Source organism: Natator depressus, chromosome 8 (assembly GCF_965152275.1).
Source record: "Natator depressus isolate rNatDep1 chromosome 8, rNatDep2.hap1, whole genome shotgun sequence".
NCBI classification, from domain to species: domain Eukaryota; kingdom Metazoa; phylum Chordata; order Testudines; family Cheloniidae; genus Natator; species Natator depressus.
This window is the reverse complement of record NC_134241.1, coordinates 95,963,497-95,988,158: the sequence shown is the minus strand read 5'-3', so window position 1 is coordinate 95,988,158 and position 24,662 is coordinate 95,963,497. Positions and strand designations below refer to the sequence as shown.

Here is a 24,662-nt window from a genome sequence, read left to right as displayed (position 1 = left end):
ATTCCATCAAATGTCAGGTTTCAGAGTAGCAGCCGTGTTAGTCTGTATTCACAAAAAGAGAAAGACTACTTGTGGCACCTTAGAGACTAACAAATTTAGTTCCATCAAATGTTTGCTCCATATTAACACTTCTTTAAAGAGGACATGTAAAGAAAAATGTGTCCCTTTTTGCATTTTTATGATGTACAATATAAAGAAGACCTGAATTTTTTCCTGCTTGTTGTGATTTTTAGCGATTATGCTGATAATTAAATTTGCTCAGTGTATTTTCTAAGATTTGTGTGTGGGAATTTCCTTTTTTTTTTTTTTTTTTAATTTGCCACAAAATTAAATAGATTAGCACAAAGTCTGGAGAAGGACTCATATGACAAATTTTATGAGGCCCAATATAGCTTGGCTATCTTTGAGCAGATCTATATATATGTGTGTGTAGCTTACACACATGGGGTGATATGAGAGCTGTGTGGTATATATTCATCAAGTGAAGGGAAACTGATGAGGAGAAGAAGAGACTTTTGACTATGATGGCAGTGTATAGACTTGTGAGGGTCAACATGACTAGACCACCTCCCCTTTCTGCATCCCTATCATATCTGCCCTGGACCCCTACACTTCTCACTCTAACATCCTGACTTGTGTAGCCCACAACCCCATTTTCCAAACCCCTTACATTCCTCCCCCTCCATGTACCCTTTTGCTTTGGAAGCTCCTCCATAACCCAGGTCCATGGAGCCTCTTGTAATTATTAAAGCTTTTCTACATCAGTAGCAGGCAAAGCATTTGAGCATATTCTGGGATTTCACAGACTGTCAGTACTCTCCTATGATCGGAAAACTGTTCAAAGTGGGATTTCTTTAAAATAAAAATTGAGTAGGAGGGCAGGGAATAATGGGAGCAAAATAAAATATAAAACATGGTAAAGCTTTCCCCACTACTCCAAGCAGATAGAGGAAATAGCAACCAATTTGGAAAAGAAAATGAAAGCTAAAAAGTCTTCCCAAAATCCCAGTATTAAAAGTGTTAGGTTGAAAATAAGTATTTTTGGAAGGGCACTGAATACTGAGTTACCACCACTCATATCCAATATTTTGTCTCTCAGGGTGTGGTTTTTTTTGGATTCCCCCAATTTGCTGTAAAGAACATCTACTGTTAACCAGTAACATCTTTGCAGGAAGCACCTGCTCTTTCCTTCAGGATCTTTGATAATATCTTGCTTCAAGACAATGATTTATTTTAAAAAAAGGGAAACAAGATACAAAGAACAGGGGTGCCAATCAAAGATGCATTAGAACAATGCTGCCACTTACCATGTGTCATCATCTTTCCCATCAAGATTCATGGCTTTCAGGCTGGAATCTTGGCCCCTTCTGTAGGGAGATATCCTTATTGTTTCAGCTAGCTTAGTCCAGTCTCCCCTGATACTCAGTGGTGAGTCTGGCTCACCATTGGTGCGAGATATTTTTGGAGGGGAGCCCAAAATCTCAGTGAATGTCACCTTTCTCTTGGTAGCTGATGGTTCCAGGGCCTCTAAAGCATCACAGTCATCACCCAAGAGTTCTAAAACATCGCATCCTGTGAGTTTGTTTCTAGATTTCGTAGGACCTAAAAACCAAACACCATAACAAAAGGTCACCAAGTTTTAATATGACTGATTTGGTTAACTCTTAGCTGCCAAGCCACTCGTGGCATATAATCTAACTGCTTTTTAGGGTTACATGATGGAGGATGAATAATTGAACTACTTAATATGAAAAACATTTCCTTTGTGAGAAGATGGAACACAGATTTAGGGTCTGAATTTTCAAGCCCCATATTCCCCCTTTCCCAAGTATAAGCTCATCTGAGCGTTAGTTTGCATGTGAACATCCAGATGTATGTGTATTCTTGATTGCACACATACGCAGCTAAACAGTCTCTTATCTAGTCAGGCCATAATTAAAGTAGCCACCTAAATGTACGCTTAACCAGTAGACTGGAATAATCTGACCCTCAGTGTCTACTGAAGTACCCATCTACTCTTCATAACAGGAGACAGACATCAGACCAGGGAAATTACCAACAATGTATATGTGCTGGTTGATCCATTGCCCCACACTCCCGCTTGACAGATGATGTACATATTTTACAATCACCAACACAGCAGGAACACTGCATGATTTACAGCAACCTCAAACCAGTACCTTTGAAATTAAAGGGATCTAACTCTTAGTACTCCTACAGACAGTTTATCATCCCCTTTAAATAATGACCCCAATTTACAAAGGTCATTAAATCAAAAATACTATGCTTACCAGACCAACTAATTTTCACTGCACTCTTTTTTGTTTTGCAACTTCTGTATTAAAAAACAACTAGAGCTTTATAATTCTATCCACACCTATATCATTCCTGAGCCAAAGCATTCTTCTGCTCTTGAAAAATGACATGAAAATTGCACCTTCTTAGTTAGCAGATTTGCTCCCCCACACCTGAACTGAGACATCCTATTTGCTACAGTAATTAAAATATGTTTACACTACTGCTTATTTGTTATCCATGCGTAGCCAACACAGCTGAGAGAGGAGGGAGCTGAATGTAATTCCTTCCCGTGCAAAAAAACCTGCTTATAAAAGTTTATTAAAGTTATAAAACTGTTTACAAAGATTCCAATTATTCGAACGTCTGCAAATCTATGCAAGACTCTAGGGAAGGCACAAGGACATTACTAAGAACAAAAGCTGGCCTACAGAACTTTTATCATTGGTAATGATATGAGAGAAGGAAAGAACCCAGCTTGACTCAGATCCCAGACTGAGTTTCCAGGACTGCCAGTTGGAAATAAGTTTTGCTTGTAAACTAAGCACATTTGATATAGAATCGTTGAGACACAAACATGGAATCCCACAATGGACCACCACACTAACTTCAGCACTGGCTAATCCTTCCCCACTTCGAGAAACTTTTTCTAATACTTCCTAACTAAGCAGCAGTCACTGAAATTTATTAAATGGATTCCCCAGGCGACATCCCATTAAAGCACGTGGATCAAATTGGGCTGATTTCTGGCAGCTTGGCAAACCAGCACTTTTCTGTCACACATGGATTTTGTGCTGCACTATATCATCTTTCATTTAAAATGCAGATTACATCTCTACCCCTATTGTTGCAAATGTAACTATTATTACACGAACAGAATGCAATTCAATGCAACGGCTGAGCCTTTGGACTACCTGAAATAATAGCAACATGCAAGATAAATAGATAAAGTTTGTTCCTCTGTGGGGCATTAACTCTGAAGCCTAAAGAGGCTAGTTTAAGTGTCAGTGTTTACTATTTCACTGATCAAAGAACACAAGAAGAGGGACGATCATTCCAAAGATCTCCCCCAATGTATTGAGTACAGTCCCTGGTGATTGGGGCTTAGGGTGAGGGTGGAGCAGGGGAGTGTGCTATTACTTCTTCCTCCTTCAATTCAACCCCTGAGAGTGGTCCGCCAATTGTGTTAATCACAGCTAAGTGGCTGGGTCACATACAGGGACTGAAGCCAGGGTCTCTGTATCTAAGAGAACAAACCTCTACTGCTTGAGTTAAAGATCCAGGTCCATTAACTTAGAGGTGGCAGTAGTCTTCAACCACTGCACCTGGTCTAGAAACTAGAAGGGGACAAAGAGCCATATTGCATTCGCACGGGTTACATCTACTAGAAAACCAGACTACCTTTTCGGATTATTTATTTTCTTCTTTATGTGACATCCTTTGCCCAACGATAACCTCCTTCAGTGCAAAATTCCCTGCAGTATTTACTCAGCAAATCTGTCATGACAGGCAGTAATAAAGATCTCCAATACACCTCAAAATACACCTCCAATACAGCTCAAAAGGCCAGCTACTAAGGGGACGATGATCAATAGTCAACTGCATAGAAAGGGGTAGCCATCCTCAATGTGCTGATCCCACACTGGTCAGCATCTTATATCTGTTCCTTATGACATATTCAGTGGCTGGATCAGCTATGAAGCAGGTAGAGATGGGACTCTTGCTCTTGATGCTGCTACTACCCAAAACAAGAACCCACTTGCTGAAAGACTGTACTCCCTATAAGCCCCCTTTACCACATTCCCAAGTGAAAAGACCTGGCAGTGAGATCACAGCAGCTAGAGGAAGGCCAGGCCCACAGGAGTTACTCAGAGAGCTGCTTCTCCCTGTACTATGGATAAACACAAGACTTCAGTCTCCAGGTCCAGCAACTCTGCTATTAGGTTTACTACTAGTTGCCAAATTACTAGTAAAACCAAAAGTATTGCATTGGATAAAGTATTGCTGTGTACATACTGTTTAGCTGTAACTTCTTCCTTGCTCCTGGGGTGTTAATGCCATTTGCCACCCTTTGGGAATGTCTCTCCTTAGACAGGGAGGACTTGGAAGCAGAGTGTCTTGATTCTATTTCCATCTGAATGTTCTTGGTTTTCATGGTACTCCGAGTGACTCTGTTAGTCTCTGTTTTCAAGGAGCAAATGAAGTCCGAAGAAAACACCTGGCAGTCAGTTAAAGGGCTTGGGCTGCCAACTCTTTTCTTTTTCTCAGCTTCTTTCAGCTCAGACAATAAGCCAGGGGACAGAGGCTTAAAGCATTTCCCATCCCAAGATTCCTTTACAAAGAATATCTGTTTTCCGTTTGACCTAACAGGCACCGCCTCCTCTGGGGCCAAAGGTATCACCTATAAATGGAGAAAAATATCAAGTCACCCTTTAGTATCTGCTGTTTGCTTAGTTCTTTGTTATTTTTCCTAATCACGTATCTTAACATTTTATCCCATGACTGTGCTATTGGTACATCTGTAATGAAGAATTACAGAGGACACTGTTGTTAGACCATATTAAGTATTCTACTCCTGGGGGAATTCTGCACCAAAAAAATAAAATTAAAAAATATTAAAAATTCTGCACCAAAATATTAAAAATTCTGCACTCAATATTTGAAAATTCTGCATATTTCATTTGTCAAAACAACATAATACAGTCATGCCAGTTTCAATTGTTTTGGTAATTTAATTCAAAATATCTGTCAACAAGTATGTCTGTAACAATACACAGCAAAAAAAAGATTCTGGTAATTTTTTTTTTTTTGACAGATTCCTTACTAGGCATATTAATACAGAACATTGAGTTATTTATTTAAACTATAATACAGAACTGTATTTCCTGCACCTGTCAGGAGTAATGCATAGGCTTAGGTGAGTCAGGGGAAACAGAGGAGCTGAGGGAGAAGGAAGGAGCCTAGGAGTGGAGGGTGTTGAGTGGAGTGGGTGGGTGGGTGGGTGAAGGTTTTTTATTTTTGGGGGGGGGGGGGGTGAGAGAGAGAGAGAGAGATTCTTAGGGAGTTGGGAAACCTCCCCCAAGCAGACCCTGGCTGACCCCAAGCCTCTCCCATTCAGTCAGGCACAGCTGCCCCCTCCCCTCCCCACAGGTCTCTGCATCCCCCCTCCCCCATGCTCAACGCTGTCACCCCACTAGCTCCTGAGACCATGCCCCAGTCTGTCCCCCCGTTAGCCGTTCTGAACCCCAGTCTGTGACCACCCCCAGCAGCCGTGTGCGCCCCACTCTGTTCTAACCTGGCTCCGCGGGCAGGGTGCTGTGATGAACTTCTACTCCTGGAGGAATTCTGCAGCACTAGACATTTTATTTTATTTATTTATTGGGGGGGGAGGAATTCTTTCTGCCCCAGAAGTGCTACAGTTCTGCCTCTGGTGGCCAAAAGGCAGCACTTAGGCAAAATATATTTTTTGTGGAAAAATATAAAATTATGCGGGACAGAGGAATTCTGTGCGTCCGCAGATGTGCAGAATTCCCCCAGGAGTATAAGTATTAATGATTCCCAACATCCCTACAGAGGAATTCAAGATAGGTTTCATGAGGGCAAATAAGTGGTTCCATCCTTGCTTCCGGCTTTCCAAAGTTCTTCCATCCCCTCCTTTCCTGCATGCAGAGCGTGACCTGAGTACACACCTTCACGTTTTTAATGATGGTCTCCACATTTATGTCAGTGTCATATCCAGGTCCTTTATCCAAAAATATCTCCTGGGGAGAAACCTCTCTTTGCAGCAGTTTCCGTTTATTGAGTGGTAGCTCTGTAATACGAGAGAACCATTGAACAACTGCATGCTTTTCTTGAGAGCCTACAGCAGAGGGAAATAGGGAAAAATTGAATCAGCATTGAATCAACTAAAACTCTAGTTTTAGTTATAGCATTATTATTCATTATTTGTATTATAGCAGGCCAAAAGGCTCCAACTGAGATCAAAGCCACATTGTGTTAGGCACTGTACATACACATAGTAAGAAAGAGCCTTCTATCCCCAAGCATATAGTCAAAGACCTAGTCTATGCTACGAGTTTAGGTCGAATTTAGCAGCGTTATCTCGATTTAACCCTGCACCCGTCCACACGATAAAGCCCTTTTTTTCGACTTAAAGGGCTCTTAAAATTGATTTCTTTACTCCACCCCCGATGAGAGGATTAGCGCTGAAATCGGCCTGGCCAGGTCGAATTTGGGGTACTGTGGACACAATTCAACGGTATTGGCCTCCGGGAGCTATCCCAGAGTGCTCAGTTGTGACCGCCCTGGACAGTGCTCTCAACTCAGATGCACTGGCCAGGTATACAGGAAAAGGCCCACGAACTTTTGAATCTCATTTCCTGTTTGGCCAGCGTGGCGAGCTCACCTGCACAGGCCACCATGCAGAGCTCATCATCACAGGAGACCATGCAGTCCCAGAATCGCCGAAGAGCTCCAGCATGGACCAAACGGGAGGTATGGGATCTGATCGCTGTATGGGGAGAGGAATCCGTGCTGGCACAACTCCGTTCGAAAAGACGAAATGCCAAAATATTTGAAAAAATCTCCAATGGCATGAAGGACAGAGGCTATAACAGGGACCTGCAGCAGTGCTGCATGAAAATTAAGGAGCTCAGGCGAACCTACCAAATGTTTGAAACCATTCCCACATGTTATGAAGGTTAAAGAAGCCAAAAGACTGTGGTTTACCATGGCTGCTGCAAGCCGAATTCTGCTGCCCGGCCCTGCGTGAGTAATCCCTCACACCAACCGGCATACCCTCAATAAGAGCCAAAATGTGACCTTGTAACGAAAGTACATGTGCTATGTAATGTTAACAGCAAGGTTTACTGTGAAAGTGTACCCATTGTTCTATAAAATGTGTCTTTTTAACTACCACGCTCCCTTTTTTTTCCTCCACCAGCTGCATATCTTTCTCCTTCCCAGAGGCTGGTGAAGATTAGAAGGCGAAAAAAACGCACTTGTGATGAAATGTTCTCTGACCTCATGCTGTCCTCCCACACTGACAGAACACAGCAAAATACGTGGAGGCAGACAATCTCAGAGTGCAGGAAAACACAATATGACCGCGAGGAGAGGTGGCAGGCTGAAGATGGTAGGTGGCGTCAGCTTGCTGAAAGAAGGCAGGAGTCAATTCTCAGGCTGCTGGAGGATCAAACTCATGTGCTCCAGCGTATGGTTGAGCTGCAGGAAAGGCAGCAGGAGCACAGACCGCCGCTACAGCCCCTGTGTAACCAACCGCCCTCCTTCCCAAGTTCCATAACCTCCTCACCCAGATGCCCAAGAACGCGGTGGGGGGGCCTCCGGCCATCCAGCCACTCCACTCCAGAGGATTGCTCAAGCAACAGAAGGCTGGCATTCAATAAGTTTTAAAGTGCTGTGTGGCCTTGTCCTTCCCTCCTCCACCACCCCTCCCAGGCTACCTTGGCAGTTATCCCCCTATTTGTGTGATGAATAAATAAAGAATGCACGAACATGAAGAAACAATGACTTTATTGCCTCTGCAAGCGGTGATTGAAGAGGGGAGGGGAGGGTGCTTAGCTTACAGGAAAGTAGAGTGAAATCGGGGGGGTTGGGAGGGGTCCATCAAGAAGAAACAAACAGAACTTTCACACCGTAGCCTGGACATTCCTGAAACTGGTTTTCAAAGCTTCTCTGATGTGCACCGCACCCTCCTGTACTCTTCTAACCGCCCTGGTGTCTGGCTGCGCGTAATCAGTGGCCAGGTGATTTGCCTCAACCTCCCACCCCGCCATAAACGTCTCCCCCTTACTCTCACAGATACTGTGGAGCTCACAGCAAGCAGTAATAACAATGGGAATATTGGTTTTGCTGAGGTCTAACCGAGTCAGTAAACTCCGCCATCGTGCTTTTAAACACCCAAATGCACATTCTACCACCATTCTGCACTTGCTCAGCCTCTAGTTGAACAGCTCCTGACTACTGTCCAGGGTGCCTGTGTACGGCTTCATGAGCCAGGGCATTAAGGGGTAGGCTAGGTCCCCAAGGATAACTATAGACATTTCAACATCCCCAACAGTTATTTTCTGGTCTGGAAAGTAAGTCCCTTGCTGCAGCTGTTGAAACAGACCAGAGTTCCTGAAGATGCGAGCGTCATGTACCTTTTCCGGCCATCCCACGTTGATGTTGGTAAAACGTCCTGTGTGATCCACCAGTGCTTGCAGCACCATTGAAAAGTACCCCTTGCCAGTTATGTACTCGCTGCCTTGGTGCTCCAGTGCCAAGACAGAGATATGGGTTCTGTCTATCGCCCCACCACAGTTAGGGAATCCCATTGCAGCAAAGCCATTCACTATGACCTGCACATTTCCCAGAGTCACTACCCTTGATATCAGCAGCTCAGTGATAGCACTGGCTACTTGCATCACAGCAGCCCCCACATTAGATTTGCCCCCTCCAAATTGATTCCCGACTGACCGGTAGCTGTCTGGCATTGCAAGCTTCCACAGGGCTATCGCCACTCACTTCTCAACTGTGAGGGCTGCTCTCATCTTGGTATTCTTGCGCTTCAGGGCAGGGAAAAGCAAGTCACAAAGTTCCATGAAAGTGCCCTTATGCATGCGAAAGTTTCGCAGCCACTGGAAATCGTCCCAGACCTGCAACACTATGCAGTCTCACCACTCTGTGCTTGTTTCCCGGGCCCAAAATCAGAGTTCCACACCATGAACCTGCCCAACTGACACCATGATGTGCACATTGCAGGGGCCCCTACTTTGTGAGAAGTCTAAGTCCATGTCCTCATCAGTCTCGTCACGGTGCTGCAGTTGCCTCCTCCTCGCCTGGTTTCGCTTTTCTTGCAGGTTGTGGTTCTGCATATCCTGCTGGATAACGCGCGCAGTGTTTATAGTGCTCATAATTGCTGCGGTGATCTGAGCGGGCTCCATGTTCCCAGTGCTATGGCATCTCGCTGAAAAGTGGTGCGAAACGATTGTCTGCCGTTGCTCTGACGGAGGGAGGGGCGATTGACAACATGGCTTACAGGGTTGGCTTACAGGGAATTAAAATCAACGAAGGGGGTGGCTTTGCATCAAGGAGAAACAGAACGGCCCCCCTCAAGGATAGAACTCAAAACCCTGGGTTTAGCAGGCTGTTGATTTCATGGAGGGAGGGAAGAAAGGAGGAGAAAATGAATACAAAACAAATCTGGTCTATTTCTTGTTTTGATCCACTTCATCTATCTTTATACATCTTGCTGGCAGCAGACAGTGCAGTATGACTGCTGGCCATTGTCATCTCCTGGGTGCTCATTAGAAGATGGTGCAGTATGACTGCCGGCAGGACTGAATCGCCATGAGACGAAACTTAAAAGGGAAATGACCTGGCTGAGTCACTCCCATGTTTGCCCAGGCGCCCCTGACCGACCTCACTGAGGTTGGCTGAAAGAGCACCCTGGAGTACGGCGACGATGGCTACCAGTCATACTGCACTGACTGCTGCCAAAAGGCACTGAGCTGCTGCTGTGTAGCAATGCAGTACTGCATCTGCCAGCACCCAGGAGACATACGGTGACGCTGAGCTGAGCTGGCTCCATGCTTGCCATGGTATGGCGTCTGCACAGGTAACCCAGGAAAAAAGGCGCGAAATGATTGTCTGCCATTGCTTTCACCGAGAGAGGGAGGGAAGGGGGTGCCTGACGATATGTACCCAGAACCACCCGCGACAATGTTTTTGCCCCATCAGGCATTGGGATTTCCACCCAGAATTCAAATGGGCAGCGGAGACTGCGGGAACTGCGGGATAGCTACCCACAGTGCAACGCTCCGGAAGTTGCCGGTTGCCTCAGTACTGTGGATGCACTCCGCCAACTAAATGCACTTAGAGCATTTGTGTGGGGACACACATAATCGACTGTATAAAAACGCTTTCTACAAAACCAACTTCTATAAATTCGACCTAATTTCGTAGTGTAGATACACCCTAAGTAGGCCAGACAGAGAGAGGGAGAAAGAAAGTACTATTATCCTCATTTTCCAGACTGGAAATTGAGGAACATAGAAATTAATTAACTTGCACAAGATCATACAGGGAGTCTTTGGCAGAGATAGGAATTGAATCCAGAATGCCTAGGTCCCAGCCCAGTGCCTTAACTCCAAGATCATCCTTCCGCTCAATTACTAATAGCCACAGTCATTCTAGCTAGAGAAAAATAGAAGGCATATAAATCCTTGTGCTACAGTGCATAAGGCTATCTTACCTGAAAAAGGTTAAGAAGAAATTCACGTTATGAACCGCTATTCCACAAGTGTTCACTATAGGGTTTGTTGCAGCTTTGTCTAAAAACTTCAGGTCACAATCAGTGAAAGGATATAAAACTAAATGGATTACTGGTCTATTTCAGTATGGCAATTCTTATGTGTCTATTCTACTGTGAAGCTGACAGGCCTACACATAAAAATTGAAACCCAAAATTGTGATTTTAGAAGGAAAATACTTTTTTACTGTGAGTTAAAGTCTACCCTTTCTCTCAGATTGTGTGTGTGTCAAAAAAATGCTGTTCAAAATTGACCTGCTGCTGAGTACCAAAATATAAAGAAGTTATAAGCATCTCTCTATAAAACACAAACCCTCCCTCTCTGGGCATGGCTGAATGAACATCTGATTGGTGTATTTCTATGATTTCAGTTCCAATCTTTTTCTAGCTTTGTATTTTTGAAGTTATTTTTGTATTGGGAGTTTAGGATGGTTGAGATAATGTCTGTGGACTATGACCTCAAATGTCCCAAAATACTTATTAACCTGTCAGTATATTTTTGGACCTGTGGACTTTCTGAGCCCAAAGTTACAGGGATGGGGAAGTTCTTCATTTGCATGAAGGTGACCTAATCAGACCCCACTGGGTGATGCCAGTGATGTTGGGAGTGCCCCATTTTGATTCACTAAGAAGCTCCTGAGAAGGTTTCCAAAAAGGAGGAACCAACTACATCACCATGTTCAAAAATTGAATGAAAGGAAGAAGTCTCATTACTGGTCTCTAGCTATGCAATGCCACAATGCCTGACAAAGAAGTGGTGACACTGGCAAACCATCTAACCTGTGTACAACCCATAACAACTTAACAAGAGGCATTACAATTGTATCAGGACAATTCACTTGTATGTGAATATCAAAGAAACGTACTAGACCAGCAATCAGTAACCCATTCATTTGTAATAATAGAAATCAAGGGTAGATGCTAAATGTGTTTGTCTGGGTACCTGTACCCTGTTAGAAGTTTACCAAATTAGATTTTAGATATTAAATCCTTTTCATGTCTTAATTACCTTACATTATGTATGCAACTGTGTTCAGTTAACCTTAAGATCAAAGATGTGAGACACTGCAGGAAATTAATAATATTATCTAATTGTCCTCAGCTTATCTATCCTTATTATAATGAGTGACCGGCTGTTGCCTTATGGTGTAACTAGATTACCTGGTATGCACAGGAAATTGAATGTTAACTTCAAAGTGGTGGGTCAGTGTGTCCTCAACAAGGAAGAATCCTCAGTCACATGCTGTGCTCAAAACACTTGACAGCCTGACAGCCAGCTATAAAAGTGAAACCTCCGGCCTGGTCCTGCATCTCTAGTCTGCTGAATTTTAAACAGGGAAAGTTTAAGCCATGGGATTGAGATCTTCCAAGTAGTTATTTGGAATACCCTGGAAAATGCATGGAAAGACTCTAGCAGACTTTACATTTAAACTGCATTTGTATTCTAATCTTTTGGGATGATTCCAGAGATTTTTGCAAGCCAGCAGATTCATCCATCACTGCCACAAATCTGATATAAGGACCTTGCAGGCATTTGTAATGTATATACTCTTTTTTTCTTTTATTAATAAATCTTAAGTTAGTTTACTAAGGATAGGCTGACAGCATGATGTTTGGGTAAGATCTGAGATACATACTGACCTAGGGATAAGTGTCTGATCCTTTGGGATTAGTAGAACCTCACATATGGCGAATTGGGTTTTCAGGAACCTCTCACTATATTAGACCTGTTTACCTAGATGGGAGCCAAGGGCTGTAATGCCTAAAGGGGACTGTGTTTGCCTTCTTGTTAACCTGTATGTTGCTGCAGGAGCTCTTTTGATACTGGTTTGGTGAGACTAATTATAGAATAAACCTCCAATTTTGGGGGATTGTCTGCCCTGTTTCTTGCAGTCTGCCCTGAGTATGACATTCTCAGTGTGGCCTATCCCAGGCATCCAGTCTCAAAGACCTATGCTACCTCCACTCTTCTGGCTGGCCACCAAGGCGTAGGAGTCCAACATACAACATCTATATCCTCATTGTCTAAATGACCACAAACGCATATATTTCATGGGTTACGAACTGTATACTTAATCCTGAGAAATGTTATTTGTCATTGAAATATTATATGTAACAAGATGTCCCATCCTGAGTTATATTGGAATGGTCATAAATATAAAGGGAAGGCTAACCACCTTTAAATCCCTCCTGGCCAGAAGAAAAACCCTTTCACCTGTAAAGGGTTAAGAAGCTAAAGATAACCTCGCTGGCACCTGACCAAAATGACCAATGAGGAGACAAGATACTTTCAAAGCTGGAGGGGGGTAAAACAAAGGGTTCTCTCTGTCTGTGTGTTGCTTTTGCCGGGACCAGAGCAGGAATGCAGGCCAGAACTTCTGTAAAGAGTTAATAAGCAATCTAGTTAGATATGTGTTAGATTCTGTTTTGTTTAAATGGCTGATAAAATAAGTTGTGCTGAAGGGAATGTATATTCCTGTTTTTGTGTCTTTTTGTAACTTAAGGTTTTGCCTAGAGGGATTCTCTATGTTTTGAATATGATTACTCTGTAAGGTATTTACCATCCTGATTTTACAGAGGTGATTCTTTTACTTTTTCTTCAATTAAAATTCTTCTTTTAAGAACCTGATTGCTTTTTCCTTATTCTTAAGATCCAAGGGTTTGGGTCTGTGTTCACCTATGCAAATTGGTGAAGATTTTTATCAAGTCTTCCCCAGGAAAGGGGGTGTAGGGCTTGGGGGGATTTTGGGGAGAAAGACGTTTCCAAGTGGGCCCTTTCCCGGTTATATTTGTTAGATGCTTGGTGGTGGCAGCAATAAAGTCCAGGGACAAAAGGTAAAATAGTTTGTACCTTGGGGAAGTTTTAACCTAAGCTGGTAAAAATAAGCTTAGGGGGTTTTTCATGCAGGTCCCCACATCTGTACCCTAGAGTTCAGAGTGGGGAAGGAACCTTGACAGGAATATTTTATTGTATCTATGCTGGAGTGAGGGGAGAGAGATCAGCTACTACTTAACCACCAATAATTTGGGAAAGCTGTCAATTAATTAAAATGATGATGTTTTTGTTTTAAATGACTTAGGTCCTGAGTTGCGTTCTGGCACTGACTTACAATGTAGCTTTGGGCAAGTCATTTAGCTTCTCTCTGCCTCAATATATCTCATGTAATACCTATTTGACAGTGGTGAAGAAGTTTAGTTAGTGTTCATAAAGTGGCTTAAGATCCCCAGATAGAAGGCACAATGGAACTATTATAATGAAAATACTTGCTCTTACCATCTTCATATAGTTTCAGGAGTTTTGCCACAAAAGGTTGATCCGCATTCTCCCCTTCTACTAAAACAAATTCTCCAAGTAGTATACACATTTCTGTTAGACTTCTTTCTGATTTAATCAAGACCCCCCTAGAAAATGGAGGTACATATAGATTAACAAATTCATTTCATATTCTTTACAGATCAGAGACTATCAGGTTAAGTCAGTCAGTCAGATTTGGGTCTTGTTCTCGCCCTCTTGCCAGATCTCCTTGCAAAGTCCATGCATATGTCTCCTCCTCAAATGCTTCAATTCTTTTCACCCACAACAGCAACTAATGTAGGTAGGTCAGAATCCATGAGTAACCGGACAGCTAGCTAGCTTTCATGCAAGCCATGGAGTTACATCAGTGATACTACCAAGAATTATCAGAAACAAGCCCCCGCCCCATCCCATCCACCCCCCCCCTTTTTTTTTTAAAAGAGTCACAGACTTACATTTTTATAACCCCTTTTATCCCAAAGAATACAAAGTGCTTTACAAACTCAAGCCCACACACAAGAGTCACTTACCTCCACCAGTGAAATGCAGAAAATACAACAGCACAGAGCATATATATAAACTGTTTAGGTTGGAGTGTTGAATACCTTATCCAGTTGCCCAGATGTCTAATTTACAATGCAAGAGCTTTGTGGCCAGAGTCTTGTTTGATGTTTACAATATCATACATGGCAATAGCACTGAGCCTTATTTGAGATGACGGTTTTCATAAGATATTGCTTATGCTTATTCCAACCCTGTTACATATACCTGACACAAGTGCTAGTAATACAGGTAGTTGTTACTACAGCACTTTTGTCCATGATTACTCCCTAAAAATATGGCATGTTTCTTTAGGAGTCTCTGTCTCAGTCTAAAATAAATATTATTTACCTATATTGAAAGGTCTTCAATTGCTGGTCTGAGCTCTTTGCTCTTCCAACCCATGAGTAGATGCGCTTGCACTGCTGTCTTGTATTCATGATTTCTGCGGCGAGATTTTAAAACGTATCAAATTAATTTTGCTGGTGAATGCAAGTAGTGTTGTCTAATGCCAAAGCAACAAACTGGAGTCAGTATTACTGGATTCTTAATTCCTAGCTCTGCCACTGATTCACTGAGTTATCTTGGGCAAGTCACTGGACCTCTCTATGCCCAAGCTTCTCCAGCTGTCAACTGAAATTATTACACATTTCAGAGGTGTTAAGAGAATTAGAAAAAAATATTTAAACTGGGTGGCTAAAGTTAAGCACCTAGATAAAGAAGTCTGATTTTAAAAAGTGCTGAGCTTCCAGTGATTTCCATGGGACAGAGTGCTTAGCACGTTTGAAAAAAATCAAGCCTCTTATTAAGGTGCCTAACATTAGGCCCTAAGTTTGAACATTTTGTCCTTAACATTTTATAAAGCACTCTGAGCATTCCAGTGAAAGGCATTCTGAAAATGCCAAATATTTATTTTTACAGCCCAGTATTTTATGTAGTAGGGCTCAATACCCATGTGGTAAAATTGTAGAACCACGTGATAACTGCACCTGAGAATGCCCAACTTGCACTCTCTCCACTAACACATCTCCACCAGGACCACTTCTAACGTTCAAAACCTCTGAGCCACTCACACAAATCCTAATGTGTGATTTCTCCCCTCTGATTATACTGGTTCAAGGTTCAGAACCAGTAATAGTCATTTCTGTACCCCACACTAGCACATGAAGGTGGGAAAAACTCTCCTTTCCCCCCAACCAGCAATGTCCTACTGAGAAAACTCAGCCTCTCTGGTACTGGAAAGAGAGAGGATGCAGAGATTTTTAATAGCAGACTGTCCTTGGACCCTGCACTGGGGCCTCTATTTTTCATATCAGCAGCTGGCTAACAGTGATCTGATAAATATGAAGCACCCTTGTAGCTGCTGGAAATGAGATATACGTGTTTGTCTTTTCACCCCTCTCCAAAGTCACTGCCAGGATTGAAGGTCCTTCTTCTGTCTCTCACCAAGATCCTCCTGACTGTTGCAAGCAGGCAGTGAGATAAGGACCATCTAGTCCTCCCAAACTCCCTTTTCTATATCTTCCTCCCCCACAAATAACTCCAATGCCTGCTTCTGCTGATGGCTCAGCTTTTTCCCAAGAGCAGTAGAAAAATCACATGATTATTATTTATGGACTTGTTGTTGGGCATAGTCCTTGACAGCAGCAAAGAGGACAAACATAAATCTAGTCAATTTCAAAAGAGTTTAAAATAGTTTAAGGTATTACAATGGCCTGAGTACCACCACGATTTATGCTTTTTACAACCACATTAGATTGTGAGCTCTTCCTGTCTGGGATCTATCTCCCTATATCTGTATAGCATCTAGGACAATGGGCCCATTTGAAATGTTTTTCTTTCTGTTACTGTGTCAAAGACCCACACAAACACAAGAGGAAACTGAAATTTATACAAAAAGAGCTGCCAGGCCAGAAGGGATCATCTGATCATCTCGTGGCCACTAAACCCCACACATTTACACATGTATTGAATCCAATAACCAGGATTAAACTGCAGTATTATAACCCTCAGGAGACTGAACTATTGTGTGCCACATGCAAAAAACAGAAGAGACTGAGGTGTACCAGTGCCCAAGACTCCTGCAATGGCAAAGAATTGATATGCTGAGATATACCCAGAGCCCTGAAAAGAATATTTTCTCTAGTCTGTTTCAAACAACACTTAAGATTACTGTAACAATAGAAGATAAAACATTTTCAGACTCATCCCTTCAAACTCTGCAGAAATTGATGGTGTGGGTCCACCAACCACCAGAAATTGATATATTTAAAGTCTTCTGTTCAAAAAAGGCTGGTTTTGGTCCAGATCCCACAATTTGCTGCACTCATGCAGACTAAAGTACCAGTAAAATCTTTTCAAGCACAAGAAGATTTTTAAAGTAGTTTTTTTCTGAAATACACTATTCACAGAACCCTGACAGTATGGTGCACTTAAAGGTTTTATTTACACCCAAGGTCTGTGACCCATAACCATCATCCCCAGGTTATTTAGGGTATAGCTACAATTTAAGTGCTGCAGCTGCACCACTGTAGCATAGAAACATACTACAGCAACAGAAGGGTTTTTTTTCCTGTAGTTGTAGTAAATCCACCACCTTGAGAGACAGGGGCTAGGTCAACAGAATAATTTAGGCCTTGTCTACACTTAAAATTTATATCTATATAGCTACGTCTCTCAGAGGCATGAAGAATTCACACCCCAGTGTTGTAGCTATGCCAACCTATCCCCCAGTGTAGCAGCTAGATCATGAAAGAACGCTTCCATCAACTAGCTACTGCCATTTGGGGAGGTGGACTACTTATAGCAATGGAAAAAACCCTTCCTTCACTGAGTGGAAACTCTATGGCGCTATAGGGCAGTACAAGGCTTAAATTCAGTTGTGTGGGACGGGGTCTTGGGGCTTTAGCCCCATGGGGGGGGAGGAGGAGGAGGAGTTCCGGTAAATATTTTCAAACCCAGAGCAGAAGCCCAGATGCACCCCCCACTCCACCTCCCGGGCGAGGCTAAAGCCATGAGATCCCTGCCCCTGAAGCCTGGGGCCCCGAATGTGTGGGGGAGGGGGGGAGGAGGTGTGAGAGGCTCCAGGAAATAATCTCTGAGAATTTAAACCCTGACGCTGCGAATGTACCACTGTAGTGCCCATAGTGTAGACGTGGCCTTAGTTTGCAGCAAACTGTGGCGTAAATCTAGGCACCCATGCCCTAAGTGTCCACATGGAGATCAGTTCCTTAATGCGCTTTGATCTGCCCTGCTTTGAAACTGGAGTCGATTAAAATGCACCAGGGAACTTTTGCAGCACAGCAGCACGCTCCACATGGACACTTAGGGCACAGCAGGTTAGATCTAAACGCTTGCCTAGACAAGCCGCGAGCGAATGCTAGGCAAAATTCCAACAAGTAAGGATTTGTCCGCACTGGAAAATTAATCCGGATTAAGGGTGGGCGTGAATTTAAAGCACAATAATTCTAGAGTAACGCTACGTGTAGACAAGGCCAAAGTCACAGCTACTGTAGCCAAGGAACCAAGGAGGTGTCAGACTGGCGTGGGGACCTGCCTAGGCCATTGCCCCCCACTACTGAGACCCCCAGGCAGAGGCTCCCTAGGGACCCTATAGCTGAGGGAAACAAAGGGAGGGAGGAAACAGGAGCAGCGCTCCACGGGGTTTCTACCAACCGCCACCGCGGAGAGAGGTCAACAAGCCGGGCCTGCTCCGGCCGCTCCCAGGGCTCTCCCCCCGAGCCTTCCTACAACGGGGGACCCCGCGCAGCATCCCCCGCTCCTCACCTGCTCAGCCCCAGGCCGGCTCGGTGGCTCGCGATCACCGACTCACAGGATAGAATTTCGCGCCAAACCCAGCTGCAAGCTCCGCCCACCCCCCGCGCGCGGGAGCGAGCGCGCCCTGCCGCCATCTTGGTTCCGGGCGCAATGAAGCTGGTAGCGGGCGGGTTGCCCGAAGCTAAGATGGCAGCCGGCGAGCAACAACAAGACAAACTCCTCCCCTCCCCCGCGCCGCGAGACAGACCCGGCAGTGAAGCGAGGGATCTCGGCGGAAGCGGAGTCGTTCTCCCCGGAAGCGGAAGAACGTGAGCGCCTTGGTGTTCAAGTCCGTTCGTTCCTCTTTCCTCTCGGTCCGGCCATGGCGAACCGGACGGTGAAGGACGCGCACAGCATCCACGGCACCAACCCGCAGTACTTGGTGGAGAAGATCATCCGCACCCGCATCTATGAGTCCAAGTACTGGAAGGAGGAGTGTTTCGGCCTCACGGGTAGGGGGGCCGGGCTGGGCTGGGCTGGGCTGGGGGGGGGGTCGCGGGGGAGGAAGCTGGGCTGGAAGGGCCAGGTGTCGTCGGCCCTGTCCGCATCCGCGAGCCCAAGCGCTGGAGGGGGCTCTTGCGCGGGGTCGGCATGTTGGGCCCCTGATGGGGGCGCAGGCGGTGACCCAGGCTGGCAGAATCCTTCCTGGCGCTTACCAGCCCGGGCACTGAGTCCTCTCAACCCCCCCCCCCCCGCCCCCGCTCTGGTGAGGACCCAGAGGCCTGTTCCCCACCCCCCGCCCCGGGCAGCGTGAGTCCCCCAAATCCCCCTCCTGTGCTCTGCCCCGAGCCCCGCTAGGGCTCTAGAAGGGGTGATGATATTCGTTAAGAGCTGGCAACGTGCTTAGCTCTCGTTTAAAGCCTGTAAGCTTTGGGTGGTTCAGCTGTTTCCTTTCGTAACCCCCTGCTCTAGCTGAGCTGGTGGTGGATAAAGCCATGGAACTGAGATATGTTGGTGGCGTTTATGGTGGAAACATCAAGCCTACACCATTCCTCTGCTTGACCCTGAAAATGCTGCAGATCCAGCCTGAAAAGGACATCATTGTTGAGTTTATAAAGAACGAGGATTTCAAGTAAGCAGATGTTGTTTTTCCTTTAGCTGTCATATCAGAGACACAAACTGAAAGCAAACAGGAAAAGAATGGGTAATATAAATAAAGCAGCTTGGAGTGCCAGGCTTGGCTGCAGTAGGGAGCCAGTTGATAGTCTTTCTCCCATGCATTGTTCATAGTAGAGTCCTCTGGACAAATCATGCATTTCTCCATGCCTGCTTTCCAAAAATGTGCTCCACACCATGCAAGTTTCCCTGTCACAACTACTCATCTCAGTGACACCATTTCTCCTTTCTACCATTACACGCACTTGTGTTTAAGGTGATCAGATTCACCTGTTTCCTCTAGCATAGTGATAGTCAGACCTCAGTGTTTCAGGAGCCAAGTTAGTGATCAGCATTACCTAAAAGAGCCACAGTAGTGTGAATTCATTGTTTCATTTACTACAGTATATATATTCATATGTAAACAGTATGACAGGAAACATTTAATTTATATATTCTCACAGTAAAATGACTGACCCAAGTATTATTATATTATCAACTGGAATTGGTTAATACTTAAATCAATGTTTTAATATCATGTGCTGCAAAGAGCCACAGGAGAGGCATTTAAGACTCAGTCTGAGTATCACTGGTCTAGCATTTCCTTCAGCTGTGAGACTGATAATGTAGTCCCTGCATGTGCAAAATCCACACAGGGGCTTGTGGGATTGGATACTAAATGAGAAAAATTGAGCAGTCTCCCATATTGTGTTTATTGTACTAAATCAGTCTTCCTCTGAGAAAGACGTAGAGTTTTAGATTATCTGTGCAGAATGATCAGATTTGTAAACTACTATGTGACATTTTGTGTTCCAGATATGTCAGAATGCTTGGTGCATTGTATATGAGATTGACGGGCACTGCCATTGACTGCTACAAGTACCTTGAACCACTGTACAATGACTACCGAAAAATAAAAAGTCAAAACAGAAATGGGGGTATGTATGAATTCCTTATGTAACCAGCGTTAGGTACTGCAGCATAGACTGCCTTTTATCAGGAATCTAGACGTCTGCAATGCTAATTGTATACTTTATCAACATAGGCTAAAGTATGTGGGGGAAGAGTATCTCTCTGGTATATTGCTTTTGTATTTATTCACTGATCACTACTGTTCATTCACTGATCCTGGACATGCTACATTGCCTAGGCAGTATTAAATCAGCTGCCTTGATTCTGTGTACGTGTCTTCAACTTGTTTGTCTGTAACAATGGAATTGATTTTCAGTAGACAAGGGAAGAGAGGTATGACGGGAGCACAGAATTGGACTTCAGGAACTTTGGAATTTTAGCTCTGCCATGATCTCCTTATCTATAAAATAGTTTTAATAATCTTCCCAGTCCTTGGGACTTTGAGGATTAGTTTTATACAGCACTTTACATGGAATGACTCACAAATGTTAAATGCGAGTAACTAGGGTAAAGGTGACTGCTCTAAATACTAATTATTTTTCTTCCAGAATTTGAGCTGATGCATGTGGATGAGTTTATTGATGAACTCCTTCACAGTGAACGTGTGTGTGATATCATTTTGCCTCGACTGCAGGTATGTAGGCTGGTAATCAATGCCTTGTTAATGATAGCACATTAGGAGCTTTCTAAATTACCAGCTTTAAGGGCCTGTCAAGTGCAAAGTCAGTCTGATTTTGATGTACTGTATGTTCGTATTTGGATTATATAAGATGAAAACTTGGTGTTTCTCTTAGAAACGTTATGTTCTGGAAGAAGCGGAACAACTGGAGACTCGGGTTAGTGCTTTAGAAGAAGATATGGATGATGTAGAGTCCAGTGAGGAGGAGGAGGAGGAAGATGAGAAGGTTTGTGAATTATCCCACAGTTTTTGTTATTTTAAAGAGATATTTACTTTTGGTGCTGAAATCTCTTATGCAGTAAAGTGCTCTCAGATGATTCTAACTGATGTGGAGAGGCCTGACCTTTACCTGTAGTCCTCACATGAGTGGAGAAGAAATCTTCATGTACCATGCCAATGGAAATTTTCTTGGTCATAAAATAGCAGCAAAATACTCTATTCTTCAGGCTTATTCTTTGCTGAACTCTACTAACTTGAATCTACTCTTTCCTATTTAAATGGATTCCTATAAAAAAATTATCAACTTATGATGGTCAGATTTTTTTAGTTTGTCCATTTTGATATACTTTTTTTGAGGGTAAGAGAGAAGCAAGATATGGGTTGCCTTAATTTCAATGTATTTGTATACCACACAATCATCAAAGCCAGGCAGTTTCATTTTATTTAAAGTACTTCGTTTGAGTAGAAGCTACTGATCTTGGAATGGTTGCTTGGTCATCCTGGTTCATAACTAATATGAAGGTCAGGGGATTCATACAAAATTGTATATTTTTGCAATGCTTTCAGCTGGAGAGGGCACCTTCCCCTGATCATCGCAGAAGAGGCTACAGAGACCTAGATAAACCCCGCAGATCTCCAGCTCTGCGATACAGGAGGAGTCGAAGCAGGTCTCCAAGAAGGTGATGTATTTAAACCATCTTCTTTTGTTATAAACAGTTTCACCCAAAATAATATTTATCTGGTGATGTTTGCAAAGCATTAAAACTGTTAGTGAGTTGTGCGAATGCTTCACCAAAGTTCTGAAAAATCCATCCACTCTATTTTTTCCTTTTTAATTCACAGGCGAAGCAGATCTCCAAAGAGGAGAAGGTAGGAGAGTTATTGCTTTAAAACTGCATTATAAAAATTGTTTAAAATTCAGTTGTCTAACAGTCTTCTTCCTACTAGCCCCTCCCCACGGCGGGAGAGACATCGCAGCAAAAGCCCAAGGCGACACCGGAGCAGGTCCAGGGAGAGGCGCCACAGATCAAGATCTAAATCTCCAGGTACTCTAGTGCTTCTTATTAGCGACTTATGGCAAGCGTGTCAGCAATGTACCTGGTAGTGGAAAAATCTAGTTCCTGCTGTCAGTTAGTATATATGTTTAGCTTATTAAATGGCTCAAGTTGTATAGTTATATTTTGCAAACTGGTTTAATATGTGAGATTGCAATGTAAGTTTGTTGATTTTTCAAATAGCTTTACCACTAACTCAGTATCTATGAAGAAATTTTAACGTTAACTGCCCACTGAGGACAAGCATTCAGCTAGTCTTTGACATTTTACATAGGGTATTGACACAGACTGTGTTAATGGAAATGGAGGATTAATCCTGTAATTGTTCTGCTCATGATTACCACACAAAAGTAATTTACCTTTTATCTCAACAGGGCATCATCGTAGCCACCGACACAGAAGCCATTCTAAGTCACCTGAAAGGTATAGGCTAGCTGTCTTATTTCTTAAAGATGTCCGTTCATGTGAAAGTGTCCCTCCAAACAAATACGGGGGCTTCTTTCTTTACAATGAACCTGAATTTTGAGATTTTTCACACCACTTTTGGGGGTACTGACTTCTCGTATCACCTTTCTCCTATCATTGGTCTTTTAAAGCCAAGACAGCTTGTGGGGCAGCTTTCTATATTAAGCATGGAGTGATGCATTCTCAGTGCCAGTACTGGAATTATAGTAATGTTGTTTGTCCTGCATAAAACAATGTACAGTTTCCGTTGTCTCAGATTATCTTTAACACATAATGACATAAGTAATTTTGTTGCTGTTTCAGATCTAAGAAAAGCCATAAGAAGAGTCGGCGAGGGAATGAATAATGGACTAAATCCACTAGGCAGTTTAGGGACCTTGAACTATAATGTTTGTAGATAGTGACCTATTTACGTTATGGAACAGCAGGATATGTACTGGCTGCTTTGGCAGTCAGATTTTTTTTAAAATCTTCCTTCCAACCACCCATTTATCCCCTTCTTGTACAAGAGAGCTTTTTTTTTTTTTTTAAAGGCAGGAAAACTTTTAATGTACACTATTCGTTTATCCTCCTAGTAGAAAGCATTTCTTAGTGGGAGGATGGTTGTTGTTTTTAAATGGCTTTCTTGAAAGCCAGTGTAAAATATCATAAGAGCAAGATCGAGTTGTTTAAAATACTTTGTACATTTTTTTAAAATTATTAAATGCTCTTGTTCCTAAATGCCACTTGCTGTTCCTATATTACTTTGTTTGCATTCATTTACACAAACACTGCCAAATGAATTGAAAGAACATTTCTATAAATATTTTTATCGTATTAATCAGCTATTTGGTAAATGTCCTTCATGAGACAAACTATCAGATGTGTAGCAATGTTACTTGTTTGTATGTTACATTTTTGGTGATAGTAGGTCTGTATGTGTTGTAAGCAAAGTATATCAGTAACCATTCAACGCTGAATACACATTTAACAGGCAGGTGGAGTCAAAGTGGCTGCAGCATGCAGAGCTCAGAGTTGCAACCCTCATCTCTTATTTACTAGGAAATTCTAGTTATTAAAAACCCCTCAGTGTTCTAGCCTAACAAATCGCATTGCTTTTTTTATACTTAAACCATTTTTATCGTAACACGTTAAATAAATCAAGCATACAAACAGCTAGTACACTTCTAATACTAGCTTCCAACTCAGGAAATTGGGCAAGGGTTAGCTCAAATGGGCAACTCAGTCTAATATAGTAATTGACTACAGTTATGTGCATAAACTGTTCATATCATTTGGATCAAAGTTTAGAGAAACAGTTTCAAGTGTATAGTTGGAGTATACAGTCCTTTCTCCCACTGATGATCTGAGTGGCACAAAGTTTTGAGTAGAACAACTTGAGGTTTGAATAGTAACTGAAGTCTTAGTTGTCATTTATTTGGTACGTGACTGTCACATTCAGCATCACTGGGAGGAAAAGCTTCACTGCATGATCCATCCTTTATTCTTCCTCTGTGTCTGTTTTTCCTTTTACACTTTCTTCCCAGTCGCTGCACTAAAATTAGCCGTAATTAAGTAGCTAATGGTTATATTATGAGCCCTCTGCTTAAGAATTAACACCTAATGAAATTGAGGGGTTGTGGGTGCATTTACTGTTAGAGCCATTGTTTCAGACTGTCCTTGTGCAGACTCAGGGAGAAAACACTGCATCAGTTCCTAGCGTTTATATTTGGAAGGTTTGTTCATAACCATGAAGCTTATAGCAGTTAACAAAAAGCATAGAATCTGAAGCAATTGCATCAGCCATGTAAGCCAGAACCACACAAAACAGGATGGGTTGACCCCCTTGACCACTTAAGCTGTGTCTTAATTGCAGTTAAGCTGGGCTTTTGTCTCTAATTCTCCCCTCCGCACACAAACGTGTCAGCTGAGTTTGGTGGTGTTTTCAACCCAAGTTAGTTGGCTCACTTGGGGCTATAGGCTAATGCCTGCATGAGACTG

The 24,662-nt window shown here is 43.1% G+C and overlaps 2 protein-coding genes across 2 annotated transcripts in view; one reads left to right on the top strand and one right to left on the bottom strand.

Moving 5' to 3' along the window:
* Positions 1-18,364, bottom strand: part of ORC1 (origin recognition complex subunit 1) — a 36,155-nt gene extending 17,791 nt beyond the window's left edge. The window contains exons 1-6 of the mRNA XM_074962313.1: positions 18,228-18,364; positions 14,793-14,886; positions 13,881-14,008; positions 5,985-6,154; positions 4,312-4,696; positions 1,308-1,602 (exon numbers count right to left, since the gene is read on the bottom strand). Of these exons, the coding sequence (XP_074818414.1) occupies positions 1,308-1,602; positions 4,312-4,696; positions 5,985-6,154; positions 13,881-14,008; positions 14,793-14,881 (1,067 nt within the window). The 5' untranslated portion in view covers positions 14,882-14,886; positions 18,228-18,364. The remainder of the gene's footprint in view (positions 1-1,307; positions 1,603-4,311; positions 4,697-5,984; positions 6,155-13,880; positions 14,009-14,792; positions 14,887-18,227) is intronic.
* Positions 18,365-18,512: 148 nt separating this feature from the next.
* Positions 18,513-23,365, top strand: PRPF38A (pre-mRNA processing factor 38A). Its single transcript, XM_074962312.1, has 10 exons — positions 18,513-18,709; positions 19,170-19,329; positions 20,169-20,290; positions 20,813-20,898; positions 21,059-21,169; positions 21,730-21,842; positions 22,006-22,032; positions 22,111-22,208; positions 22,592-22,640; positions 22,986-23,365. Exons 1-10 carry the CDS (start codon positions 18,580-18,582, stop codon positions 23,026-23,028), a joined length of 939 nt encoding a protein of 312 aa, XP_074818413.1. The 5' UTR covers positions 18,513-18,579; the 3' UTR covers positions 23,029-23,365.
* The last annotated feature ends 1,297 nt before the right edge of the window (positions 23,366-24,662 follow it).